General features: G+C 26.8%; 1 protein-coding gene across 3 annotated transcripts in view; it reads left to right on the top strand.

The window, feature by feature from the left end:
* LOC107453385 (calcitonin gene-related peptide type 1 receptor) overlaps positions 1–15,037 on the top strand; it is a 397,139-nt gene that overhangs the window by 324,819 nt on the left and 57,283 nt on the right. For all 3 annotated transcript variants that reach the window (XM_071177835.1, XM_071177833.1, XM_071177834.1), the window contains one exon: positions 9,204–9,348. In XM_071177835.1, the coding sequence (XP_071033936.1) occupies positions 9,204–9,348 (145 nt within the window). The remainder of the gene's footprint in view (positions 1–9,203; positions 9,349–15,037) is intronic.

The following is a 15,037-nucleotide window of genomic DNA, read 5'->3' as shown; positions in this document are numbered from 1 at the left end:
TATATATATATATATAAAAGAACAAAATTAAAGTATTCAGCAAATTTCAATTATTTTTATTTCGACTGAAATAGGTATTATTTTTGCACTCTTTATTACCTCTTCTTTCAACCTATAGACTACCTAGTCCTAGACTGGCACACTATCATCACCACTTCCTTCCCTTCTAAGCGTGACGTCATTTGTAGACTGCCCCTTTCTCGTGCATCAAATAAATGTCACAACCACTTTTATTTAAAAGAAAAAAGAAATTGACATTGTAGCAGTGGTCAAGCACATGGAAATTATTCACTGCACTACCTAGCGTACTAATTCAGGCTGTTCTCAGCCTTGAATAGTATTACATGCATGTAAAAAGTCAACAACAACGTTTTAGACTATTCTATATTTAGTAAATAAATGCATAGGAAGATTTATAATAGAACGTAGGAAACATGAACAGATTTTAGGTATAGTTTTCCACAAGGTGACGTCTCGGAACGTAAATAACTGCCGTACCATCTGTCGAATAATCAAATAGTTAAACCAAGAAGTTCGAATAATTGAACTCATTCGATATAATCCTTAAATTATTTTTAAAGCTCAATACCCGATTATTAATGACATAATTCTTAATTGTATGAATTTTTTTTAATATTGAGTACTGCACAGTATTTTCTCAATTTTTTTTCTCTGTCCTAGGAATTAAGGTTTTACCGGGTGCTTCAAAATCATGTTTCAAAATCAATAACCGAAATATGTGTTTTGTTTTTATATGTTAGAATGAACCTATATAAGATCTTCGCAATGTTCTTTTCGTTTAGAGTTATTTTTATTAAACACTATGAAATTATTACAAACTAATAAGTGTTATTAGTTTGTTTTTGTCATAAAATTAAGAAATAAAATACGAAAAAAATTGTAACGTTAAAGACATTTCAAAGGTCTAAAATACTAGTGAAATATTAAGTTTTTGTAACCAAATATGAAACAACCAAAATAATATCACATTTTACACAAGTTGTTCTCTAATACGCCATGCACCTAAATTTTTTTGTTTTCGAATTATAGTTAAGTGTTTATAACATACTCGATGAAACTCTTGACAGCGCCATCTGATGGCTAAATTCAGAGTCAGCTTACTTAAGTTCTTACCTGAAAATTAAATGATGTTATATGTATTTATGTTTTAACATACATATATACACACACAATAAATAATTGAAAAAAAAGAGAAATTAACGAAGAAAGTTAAAAAAAATAATAATAAGTTTTTTTTAAACTCTTATTATTATTTTTTTTAACTCTTCCAAAATTTGATTATAACAATGGATATCAAACTCATGTAATTGAGCTCCATATAAAATCATTGATTTAATTTACTGTTATAATTTTTAATAAATGTATTAAAATTTTCTTTGTTAACAAAAGTGCAAATCCAATTCGGGCGAATCCGTGTCTAAAAATATTCTAATATTTAATAATAATAATGTTTTTTTTAATAAATGTTAATAATTTCTCTGAAATCATCACTATTAAAATTTTATAATTAAAATTCTACCCTTTTTTTTAATTATAGATTTTGAATTATCCAGTATAATATTACTTAGCACATATCTAGTTTTGGGTCAACCCAAGGTAATTAACAAATCAAACACTCTTTTGTACTTCAATAATAACGCGTCATAAAATAATACCTCTACCCTTTAATTCTTTCATTTTTTTGTACCTGGCAAATTTATTATTTATTCCGTATCTTGAATTTTAATTTTATTTTTTGCTTGATAGGTTTTATTTTGAATTTTTACTGAAAATGTTTAATGCTTGTTTTAATTTGTTGATGCTCCTCACACTATTGTATTGATATATTTTGCTATAGCTATATACAATATTAGGGAGCATTTTTTGCGGATATATTCGTGTAAGATGATGACGAGATTATATCTTTTCCTTATTTTATTTTCCAGCTTTTTAATGTTAATTTTTTTTAAATACAAAACATCGGTTAAACGGACACTGTTTGGAACGAAAGAATGTCTGCTTACGTGAAAAGTAATAACGAAGGTAACGTAATAACGACTAATAACAAATAACGAAGTTTAACGCCGTAAATTGCTTTCAGAATAATTACAATGATATAGAAATATTTAAACAATCTATAATAACTATTCACAATGATATTTATTAAAACTTCAAAAAATATTTTTTTTTACTATAGAAAGAGTATATGAAAAAGTTTGATAATTTTGATACATAATTTTAGATGTAGATACAGAGAAATGAATGTGTTTTTCTGATTTTTACACAGACATTCAAGTTAGTCACATGATACCGAATAAAAGTTTTAGTTCTATGTCATTTGCTCTGTTTAATTAGTAGGTTTGCACCACAATCACTTGATAGGAAACGTGATAATATCTCATTGAAGGTAAACCTCCTACGATGCACAGAAAAAATAAAGCAGCAATGCAATGTAAGGCATGACGCTGAGTTATTATATTTACATTAATCTTTAGTTAAATGTCAATGACTAGATGTCAGTTCTTTTTTTTTTTTTACCCAGATTTGTGTTAAATACGGTCTCGAAATTTATTCGAAGTAGAAACGAATTTTAAGTAGGGAAGAGAAATTGAGAGCATGTAAGGCATTATTTCAGCTTGTAGGATCTCATAACCAGTACAGTCCGGATGTAAAGGTCAAAAGATGCCACCGTGTGAAGTATTTCACTTGAGCAGTATCATATTCTCTCCTTTCTTTGCAAAGATAAAATAAGGTGACAGGAGAATGATTGATTCTTTGGCAGTGAAATAGCTTAACATTATTTTTAATGGTGGATAAGGCAAACGGTTAACATTGTATTGTTTTCTAAGAGTTTAAAACTTAAATATTTTTTTTTCAAATTTAAAAAAAATGGTGTTTGGTTTGAAAGGATAAAAAAAACGTTTTAGGGCATAAAGGACTGTTCCTGTCTGGTTACGGGAGTGTCCGCTTTACGGTACATAATACTTTATTTATAGAAGATTAATGGGGACATATAAATACATGCAGGTAATGAGATGTGTCCATTTTCTTGGAGTGTCCGTAACGCGAGGTTTCAATTTATTATTAGTTTTTCGTCATTTCTTTTTTTTAAAAATCTATATTTTTTTTTCCATATTTCTTCGTATTTATATGCTTTATTTTTTTTCTTTTTTGTTAGTCTTGTTGCGTTAAAACGGAAAGTTAATTACCGTTAATGAATGTAATAAATAAATCAAATAGAATCTTGGTAATAAATAATAAAAGTTTTTAGTGGACGAAATCAAGCTTTGGGGTATTGAAAAAAAGTTTTACAGAACAAACAAAACTAAATATGTAACACTGCTCGTGCATGAATACAATATCAGTGAAGCTAAAGATAGCCAAGATTTCTTATCTATTGCACTGGAAAATATGAATTCAGCACTAACAGGCTTACCTGAGTTGCGAAAAAAAGTTTTCTGAAAACTTGGATATCCTATTCAATCTCGTTTCTCATATCCAAGAAGTTAACTTTTGATTTTTTTAATATTTACTTTGGCTGCATATTTTTTCCTCTTGTGCCCTATGAATTTTTTTCTGAAAATATTTTTATTTCAAAATATTTTTTTATATATATTTATTGCGCATTTGTACCTAAAACACCCAAATTAATGTATTTTTAATGGGGTTTTTAAACAACAAACCAGTAACACAATTATGGCATCATTGATTTATAACATATTTTTCCAAATGGTGTCTTTATTCATTAAATATTAAAAAAATACCGTCTTTAGACTTATAACAACAGCTTGGTTGAATAATTGTTTGCGTGGATAAAATGTATAAAAGACAAAATAGTCTGGTTGGTAGGGCATTAGGCCCATGTTCAAGGGGTCGTGAGTTCGATCCCTGCCAGCTGAAGACTGTCCGGGTAGTAAATGCACGTTAAATCTGTCGAATCACAAATTTCTCCATTTTTCCATAACAAATCATACATCTGGGAGTTCATCGTTCTCTGCGTCGTCTTAAAATTTTGATCTGCGGATGAGTGAATGGATGTATGAATGGGCCCGGCTTAGACGGGCTGTGACGTGAGTGAGCTTGAATTCTTATTCTTGGCCATAGATGGCGCCACTGAAAAACAAGAGACACTGAGAACTTGCTTTCACCCAGATGCCTGGCTGGTATTGGCATGTAGCATTCGAAAGAACAATAACAAACGTATAAAAAAAAGTATCAAAATCGTTTAATGCGTAAATCAATGAAAAATCAAGTTACATATTTATTTATTTTTATTTCGTGATCATTGCATATACATTTTATTTAGCTGTAATTTATCATCTTAAACAATTTTTATTTGTATTTAAATTGTTACCATAAACACATTTTACCAGCATTTTTTTATTTAGAATTATTTTAGATTATTAACTATCAACTATAACTGATCAGATATAAATAATAATTATAATAGTTTTTAATATGATTTTCCTTGATTTCAATGGCTTTTTTTCTAAAATTTTTAACTGAACATGCTTTTAATTTTATGAAGCATTATTTATTTAAATATTTTATGCATTCAAACACACTATTTTTCGTAATTTACATAAATGCGATAAAAAAAAACAAAGGAAAAAAATATTTAACTTAGTTCATACAATTTCAAAGAAATAAAAAATAAAATTATTCATTCTTGACTATAGTAATTCAATACTTCCTCTGAACAAACTTCCCTTTGAACAATAATTTCAAAATTAAAGTATTGTTAAATATTGTTTATTTATTAATTCATATAATAAATATTGATTTAATTCATTTTCAAGCACAATAAATTTTAAAATTTACATAAATACGCTCAAAAACAAATAAGATATAAAAACTATTTCCTGTTATTTGGTGCATAAAAAATTACGACGAGTTAAATATATCATTCCTTCTCGACTATAATTGCTTCCTTTTAACTTCAATTGCATTGTTAAAGTGTTGTTGAACATTAATTTATATTTTTATAATTAAATAAAGATTTTTACATGTTTAAACACCATATTTTATTTTACATAAATGCTTTTAACAAATAAAATATCAAAATTCTTTTCTTTAATTTAGTTTGTACAAATTGCAAAGAATAAAATAAATTATTCTTCCTTGACAATAGTAATTCACTAATTTTATATTCCTTTTTTTAACGTTAATTGTATCCACTGTTTAAAATATATCATAAAGCATTATGTTATAAAAAATGAAAGATGCAAGGATTTATTTAAATTAATTTTATAAAAAAATAGTACACTAAAGTGTTTTTAAAATGATTGTGCTTTTCTTATATTACAGTATTTCATGATATAAATGACATCGACAATTAGTCTCATAATTACTACTTCTTTAAGCTAAATCAAACCTCGTAGAAAAATTTTAATATTTTTATAAATATTTATAACAAATATATTTTTAATAGAAACGAATTAAAAAAACTATCACATTTCTGAGCTAATTATTCTTTTCGATGCATTGATAAAACAAATGTTTAAATCCACCCTGCATTTCAATTAAAGTCCACTTCTGTTAAGAATTTTTTTTTATTCTTTCTTTCTCCAACGATAGATTACAGTTATAAAAATAAATTAAATTACAAACATGTTTTTAAAATCGACGCCTTGAGTAATTTGATTTTGAAAAATCTAGAAAAACAAAAATAAACTGACAGATTCCTTTATTTTTTCAGTTTGAGTATGATTTTCTAATAAATCTAATGAAAATACAAAACATTGTTATTATATTATTCTTTATTGTTTGGTTTCGAAAACAACTTATTTAACTGAAAATAGCCAATAAAAAAATTGCTTTTAAAAATGAAGCTTTTTCTACTTTTTTCTTTAAATTTATTTATTAAAACTTTTGATCACTTAGCATTGAATATGAAACTAAGTGACTTTATTTTGTTTAGAATACCAAATTAACGAAGAATCTCATTAGATTTATTTCTATTCTTTTTTTTATCATTTTTTTATCTATTTTTACTGAAGAACCTAATTATGAATAAAATAGTTTTTTTTTCTTTTTTAGTTATCAAATTAACCCATTTACGGTTAAGGGTGAATAAACGCACTATTTTAATAAATAAATTTTTATTAACGCTGTGACTTAAATTTTTAACTAATTACATTTATCTGCAATTGTCAAGAGTCTCAAAGATATCTATAAAATGTAAATAATTCAATTTGTGTAGGCACTTTCTTATGAGAAATTTTTTAACTTAACTAAATTTTTTCAACTTGAAACGATTATTGACGAAACTCAATTTTTTGAAAATGTATAATTACTCTATTTGAGATTAATCATATATTCTTATGATGAATTGAAGTTGCAAGTTTTGTAAATAAGATAAAAATAAAATAAATGTCACAAGAAACTAATGCTCAACTAAATTATTTGTCCATTGGTTTACCCAAAGGTGCATGTACGCACGATTTTATTATTTTTCAATTACGTATTAATTTCAATGTATGATTTTTTTTTTAATCTTAAAGATTTAAATCTAAGCATACTTCAAAGTAAATAATACCACTTCTTGTAAAATCTCTATGGGTCTAAATTGGGTTAATGAATTTTATCAAATTTATTTTTCTTAAGTTTCATTTTCAATTTTTGCAAATGATCTTACTCTAATTCATATTTTAGGAACATTGTAAGAAGTCTTTTTATAAATTTATCATTGTTTTTAACATTCAATTATGTGTTAGCACAGACGGTATCAAAAGCCAATGTTATATCAATATTAATTAATATACGGTTATATGTTATAATTAGATACTAGTGCTAAATTAAGATTAAGAGAGATATTAGGCTTTTGAGGAATGCTTTTATGATACATGCTTTATCTTTAAAGTAAGAAAAAAAGATTGAAAAAGTTGAGGGAAAAGAAATTAATTTTTACCCTACTTTCATAACTTTCTTTTTTTTTTTACTAACAAAATCTATTAATTTTGTTACGCAAGAAACCTTTTAAGCGACAACAATGATAAATTAAATTTCAGATTATTAATCTTACAAAAATTAAGTTTTTTAGTACTTTAAATTTTTACTAAAGCTTTATGTCAGAAGCTGCAGTATATTTTTTTCACATTATTTTTATCCTTATAATATTCCTTATTTATTTGAGAGTAAGACGATTTAATATAAACAAGTTTTTTTATTCATTTAGGATTTGCAAACTTTTCCAAACCTAGCGGTCTTGTTAATTCCATAAAAAATGACTTTTTATTAATACTGGATTTCATATTACAGTTAAAGATCGAGTTCTGTTGTCTCTATGCTATTTATAAGTCAAAATTTTCGTTTAGTGTTTATTTTTAAGTGAGAAATTACAGAAATTACCTGTTTAAGCTCCAACGTTTATTTTTGAATTTAATATTTGAATTTAAAAAACACCCTGCACAAATCTTATAAAAATTATTTCTCTGTTAAATTGGCTTAAAATTTGATATGATGTAATTAAAAATAACCTGATTAAAAGTTTTCATAGGGCCGAGATAATCTGGCTGGTAGGGTGCTGGACACCTGTTCGTAAAACGGGAATTCGAATCCAGCTGACCGAAGACTCCCTGTAGTAAATGGTGACTGGTGCACGTTAAATCTGGTGGGTCACAAAGTCCCCCATTTTCCCATAACAAATTAAACCTCTGGGGTGATTCTATTCAGGGTTATATCTTTTTTTTGCGGACTGTACATCTAAGTATCTTTTTGTTTAAACAATCATCCGACAACCTTCACGTTTTGCTTAAAGGTTAATGTTAATGTCGTGATTTTATTAGTCCCACCACTTTATAAGTAACTTCAATTTATAAATAAATCAGCTTTGAAGCATCAACATCACTTTATAAATAAATTCGTAAAGTGATGTCGTCAACCATTTCGTACATTATTTTAAATGAGTCTGTTTTGAAAAGTCAATAGTTCTTTTCAAAAGATTTTCCAGGGTCCTGTAATTTATAATTGTTGTTATTAAAATGGCATTGTACGAATTTAGATTTTGTAAAATTACTTTGTCTTTTAGTTTTCTGAAAGTCTAAAAGTCACGTATGTAATATGCCTATTCACCACAATCCGAAATCTGAGACTTTGACCCGTAATGATTATGCTTAGTTTTGTTTATTTTATTTTATTTTTTAAAGCAAAAAAAAGTATTTACGTAATTTCGCTTTTAGTTGTTACATTGAAAAAGCGCGTTTTCTGCTGTGTCCATTCATGTGTCCATTTTCAAACTCGGATTTTGTAGCCGTGTTATTTTCTAAGTTTCTTTCTTTCAGTTTTCTTAAATACACATTTTCAGCTGTGTCCATATAAAGTTCACCGAAGAATTTTAAGTTTTGGAAAAAATTACCTCTGTATGAAATATACACTCGGAGTAATACCTTATAAAATATAAATCACGTCAAGTTAAAAAACCTAGTTTTAAAAATGTTGGTATAATGCATTGCTATTGGTGACTGACAACTGATTAACTCTTTGATGTAGAATTTTTATTAAATATATTATTCATACCATACTTTTGCATTATTTTGTATTAATTTAGGTCAAAATAATTTTTAAAAAATAATATGCTTACCATTTTATAATTTATGGCTTTGAAATACCGGTTTTTTTCTGCGTTAAAGGTAAGATCTTCCAAACACTGCTCACTTCCTAAAAATTACTTTTAAAATTTGAACTAAATTGCAGATATTTAATTCTAAAAGAAACAGGTATTCATTATTAAATGTTCTTTAATTTACAAAATATATTATTGATAAGTTTTTGAATATGAATAAAAAAGAGATTTCAAACTACTTTCTTTGAATTTTATATTTTAGTACAAAGATAATTCTGATAGTTTTAAAGATTTTTTCATTAACTTTTAAACTGATTTTTTATAATTAAAAAGCAACAAAATATAATTTTGCTTCTACTTAGAGCGTCAGAAAAATATATATAAAAGAGACATCGATGTCCCATTTGCGTGAAAGGGTCACCTGATTATAGTTAGATGGTAATTGGTGATTGTAATTAGCAAATTCTTTTTCAAAGATCCAAAGCCACAAAAATTAGCATATTTCAATTATATTTAAATAAACAATCAAACCTTTTAAATGCGAAATCAACAGATCCTTTAAGGGAAAAACTATTACTTAAACTATTCCTTTTTTATTTAAATCATTTCATTAATGTATATTTATTTTTTATGTGTGCAGTCTGGAGATCCTGACCTTCTTTTTCAAGTTATTCAAGAACTGACAACTTTAGAAAAAACGCCCTACTCTGATATTCAGACTGCTGAAGCTTTTGAACTTTGTCTGGAAACAGTATTAGCTGCACCAAAACCTAAAGAAGATTCCAGTAAGTGAATAAAGAATAAGAGAATTTACATATTGTTAATAGTATTTTATAAATTATATTTTATTTTATAATCGTCGTTGAACAGCCTACCCAATATTTGAGTTTACGAACGACTACCAATGTTACGACTACTGCTCCATAGCCTTGTAATTTAGAAGGCAATCCAGAAGACAAGGGAACTCCTAGTCCAAGTATTGGGAGAAATTTGCATTCGTGGAGGATTTTTTGTGGGAACTAACCCGCATTTGTGTGACATTGAGAGGCGTTTCTCTCGCTGTTAGAGTTTAAGAACTTAAATTTTCCTAATGCGTGTTCCAGGAGTTTCTTGTCTTCCGGATTGGGCTTAAAATTACAAAGCTACCAACTCTTGTAACCCTTACCACTGAGAATATTTTTCGTCAGCTGTGGTCGGTGCAAGCCGGATGTAGAATTCACATCGACCAGCCATTGATGGGATTCGAACCCGGTTCCCCTCATTGGAAGGCTCACACTTTATCCCCTACACCACAACGGCCCTTTACAAATTGTATCTATGAAATGAAAACACGTGTGTATTGTATCCGTGTGGGTTCTTAGCCTTTCGTTTAGGCTGTCCACAGCCCTTCAGATGCATGTATTGACGAAAGGTCATTCACCAGATGTGCATTGGAAATTAAAATCTCATATAAGTAATCACTTAGCATTTTTCTTGAAGTAGAAAAGCATGATTTAATCCTTTATAATACATTTTACGTATTCATTTAAAATTGTAAAAATCGTTAGTTGCAAGAAACTAATTATATAATTAAATCAAAATTAATAAGCAAACCTACTATTTTTTTCGAATTTACTCATTTATTCAATTAAAATTCATTCTTCATAAAAAAGGCTCGTACAGTATTAGCTACGAACTAAACTTTAATTTTATTTTAACATTAAAAAGAAAATCAGCTTCGTGTATCGTAATTTAAGTTACAAAACTCCTTGAAGTAGAAAAGCATGATTTAACTAAACTTTAATTTTATTTTAACATTAAAAAGAAAATCAGCTTCGTGTATCGTAACTTGAGTTACAAAACTCCTTGTAGTAGAAAAGCATGATTTAATCCTTTATAATACATCTTACGTATTCATTTAAAATTGTTAAAAATCGTTAATTGCAAAAAACTAATTATAATTAAATCAAAATTAATAAACAAACCTACTATTTTTTTCGAATTTGCTCATTTATTCAATTAAAATTCATTCTTCATAAAAAAGGCTCGTGCAGTATCAGCTATGAACTAAACTTTAATTTTATTTTAACATTAAAAAGAAAATCAGCATCGTGTATCGTAACTTAAGTTACAAAACTTTAGCTAATAGCATTCTTTAAAACAAGACTCTTAAGCCTCTTTTTATCATAAGGAATAATCGTGAAAACATTTTAAATTCAATTATACGGAGATAAATTGTTGATTTATTGCTAATTTCCTCAGAAAACTTTTATAACCACTTATCTTTCCGGTTCTATAATTAATTGAATCGGAAATTTCCTTTAATTTTTCGGAAACGGGGCATATCTCAACATTCTATCACAGAAGCAGGCAAATACTTTGTTTTTGTTCAATATTGAAGAAAATCTTGATTAAATCTTGACTCGATTTATTGGATGTTGGTTTGGATATATTAAATTTCCTTTTTTTATCCTCCGAAGCCTTTGTTTTATAGTATTGCTAGAATGTATTTTCGTGAAACGGATTCGCATTCCTTGAAAGCATAATTTATTATTCTTTGCAAAACCAATTCCTTAAACATTCCATTTTAGAACGTTTCTATGGTTTCTAATAGATTGTATCAATGTTTTCTATTCAGCTTTTCTTAATGACGAGAAATGTTTTGTATGATAAAGTTACACGGATTGAGATTATTTTTTTCTTTAAATTTATATAAATGTAATTGAAAAAGTTGGAAAAGATATTTTGTATTTAGCTTTACCGTTTTTAAGTATCATATTTTTTTATTTATTTATTATTTATTTTGCAATAAAATTTTTTTAAATAGTTGAAGAAAAATATATGCGAATATATTTTCAATGAGAAAAAAAACAGGAAGCAATAAGCCATTTACTACTTTCAATATGCTTTTTAGGCTAACTTTCAATATGCTAATGAATTAGTGAGGACGGAATTTTAAAACAGAAAATCAAACAAAGGTGCACATTTTCTCTGAATAAGCATATATTTTTTAGACCGTTTTGAATTCTTGTCCCTTAAAATAATAAATAGGGGGTGGTTGTCATAGTCGGAAAAATATGGTCTTAAAAGTTTTGGTAGAAAAGTGGTTGAAATTTTGGATCTTGTATGGCTAACTCCTATTTTTTGCGTAGTTCGCCATCTCAAAGCAGTCAATTTTTTTTCTCAGAAATTATTTAACCGATTTCTATCAAATTCTTAATTTTGCTATTTAAATCTTTGTTAATTAAAATGGTGTAAAAGTTCGTATACTGTAATGAACTTACGGTTGCGAAGTATGAAATCATAGAATCACGTAGCAAGAACAATTTATAATACATTCTATGCTTTATTTTAAAAAATACTACTTATCTGAAGAAAAAACTTATTATTATATTAATCTTTTAAACAATTATTTTTTTTATAAAACTCAGATTTTACTTTATGAAATTCTCGAATTTTTACTATTTAACTTTAACTTATTCAAATGTTATTAACAATTTCTTATTAGGAAAAATATAAGAGCAGGACATGTTGGATAGTGACCTTTAAATTTATATAAAAATCAGTGTAGGGAATGCTTCATAAGCATTTATCGAGCATAAGCCTTTTACTTTAGAAAAAATTCAGTGTTGTGAAAATTAAAAATGTATGCCCTTCTTATAAAAAAAGTAAAATATCAACTCACTTTTCCCTTAAAAATTACTTTCAATTAATACTTAATCATAATAATTAAATGTGAAATAATCATACTTTTCACTTGGACGGTTTATCATTTGTCATTGCATGTAATGAAAAAGCAATGTGAGACGTTTTAATCATTTCATATTTGATTGGTTAATTTTACAAAAACTGGTTACTAATAAGACAGTAGTTTGGGTTAGCAAATTATAACTGTTGTAATTATATGTAACTACACTTTTTCAAATTATTTATTTTTTGTCAATAGAGATGTTAAAGCTGTAAGAGATGTTACTTTTCTCATGTTGGAAAAGAAAAACTGAGACAAACTGAGTTGAATTTAAACAAAAATAAAACATAAAAAGTTAAAAGGCAACAGTTAACAGTTGATCCTAACAAACTATTCTATATTTTTGTTCTTAATATGCTTATTAGTTTGAGCAGGTAACATAACAATTTAAAGGTATATTTTAGTGTTAATAATGCTAAAATAATGTAGTCAAAATTTCATTTTGTTCGCAGAATAACCAAAAATATTTTGCTCATTATTCAACCCAGTTTTTAAATTCAGGTATATAGTCTCCACTTTTGAATACTTTTATTCTTGTTTCTTGTATGTTTACTATATTCTTAGCTGTGATACATTTTACGAATTTAAAACCATTAAACCAATATTTAAAACCATTGTATTTCTAAACGCTGAAATTTATAAGTTAGTATGCACCCTAGCTTGTTTGATTTGCAGTAAACTTAAAGAAAAAATGCTTTTTCAAAAAAATAAACTCTAATAAAATTACAANAATTATAACTGTTGTAATTATATGTAACTACACTTTTTCAAATTATTTATTTTTTGTCAATAGAGATGTTAAAGCTGTAAGAGATGTTACTTTTCTCATGTTGGAAAAGAAAAACTGAGACAAACTGAGTTGAATTTAAACAAAAATAAAACATAAAAAGTTAAAAGGCAACAGTTAACAGTTGATCCTAACAAACTATTCTATATTTTTGTTCTTAATATGCTTATTAGTTTGAGCAGGTAACATAACAATTTAAAGGTATATTTTAGTGTTAATAATGCTAAAATAATGTAGTCAAAATTTCATTTTGTTCGCAGAACAACCAAAAATACGTTGCTCATTATTCAACCCAGTTTTTAAATTCAGGTATATTGTCTCCACTTTTACAAACTTTGATTCTTGTTTTTTGTATGTTTACCATATTCTTAGTTTGTGATACATTTTACGAATTTAAGACCATTAAAACAATATTTAAAACCATTGTATTTCTAAACGCTGAAATTTATAAGTTAGTATGCTCTCTAGCTTATTTGATTTGCATTAAACTTAAAGAAAAAATACTTTTTCAAAAAAGTAAACTCTAATAAAATTACATACAATGAAAAGTATCATTGTCTTTTTCAGAGAATTCGTAATATATATATTTTCCATACAAAAGTCAGCTCTTATTTTAAGATATTATTTTGAAGACTGCATTAATTTGAAAAAATTAACTATTTCCAAATTATTAAGTCATTTAAAAATAGCTGATCATCATGATATAAAATTATTTTACGATTGATATTTATTGAAAAAAACTTATGATTAGTGATATTTATTATAACTATTTTATATCATTAATTTATAAAATTATTTGAATCTCATTAAAAAAATTCACGAGTTTTCCACTCCATGTATTTTTTATTAAAATTTCAGGAAACTCTCACGTTAGGACAGTCACTGCAGTAACATAAAAAAGTTTTTATTTTTATTTTTTTTATCAAGAACTTTCTAAGAATTGAAGATAAACAAGAAAAAAAAGAACAATCCGTGATCTCCATGGTCAATGTACCCATTTCAATACTTTATGTCTGGAAACTTGGCGACAATGACTCCTTTATTTTTCAATTTTGTTAAAGAAGAAAAATGAAGATTCTTTTTTTCTGTTTTATTTCTTGTTTCCAACGATCACACAAAAGATCTTTGACCTTATTTAAAATATTAATAAATTAAATTGGATTTCACAAGTTTTTTTCACCTCTTAAAGTGGTTAATGTCATAATGAATAGGATTATTTCAGATAAATTCTCGTATAATTGTTTTTAAACATTTCTTTATTAAAGTGAAAAAGGATTGTGTCTTAACTGAAATGAAAGATTTTCCGATTTCATATTTATCCAATTTTTCTTTTCTTTTTTTTTTACAAAAACACGAAATCTCTTTTTAAAATATTTTCAAGCATTGAACATAGAGGAAATTTTCTTTCTTGTATTTTAAATAATGTTCTAATTGTATTACAATGACATACAAGATTAAGAATATAAAATTCACAGTATTATATAAAACTAGTAGGCTGCGCCCCCTGCTCGCTAACGCTCGCAAACCCCCGAAAATTGCTACGCAATCTTATATGGTTTGCTTCGCAAACCAAGCTCGCTTCGCTCGCTACTAACTCAGGTAGAAACAAATAAATGACATGTAATTCGTTAAACCTATTAGAAATGTGCTATAGTATAAAAAAATCTTTAAGCGTAACAGCACGACTGAGACTCATTTTTCAATGAATAGCTAATAACAATAATAAAACAAATATCTTCGTGATATAAATCAAATATCGTCAAATGAATTCGTAACATATAAATTCGTGAAAAAAAGCGCTTTCGACAAAATACTAAAATAGAGATCTATCGACAAAGACTACTCACTTCTGCCTAGCTTAATAGTATGAGATTGCCGCAGCTGATGCTCTCTGGTTATTTCAGTTTCCGTTTTTAAAAGCGCTATATGTTGAGCCACCTCAGCTAGATTTGGCATGTGA

This window comes from Parasteatoda tepidariorum, chromosome 2, assembly GCF_043381705.1.
Source record: "Parasteatoda tepidariorum isolate YZ-2023 chromosome 2, CAS_Ptep_4.0, whole genome shotgun sequence".
Taxonomy (NCBI): Eukaryota; Metazoa; Arthropoda; class Arachnida; order Araneae; family Theridiidae; genus Parasteatoda; species Parasteatoda tepidariorum.
This window is presented reverse-complemented; position numbering and strand designations above follow the sequence as displayed.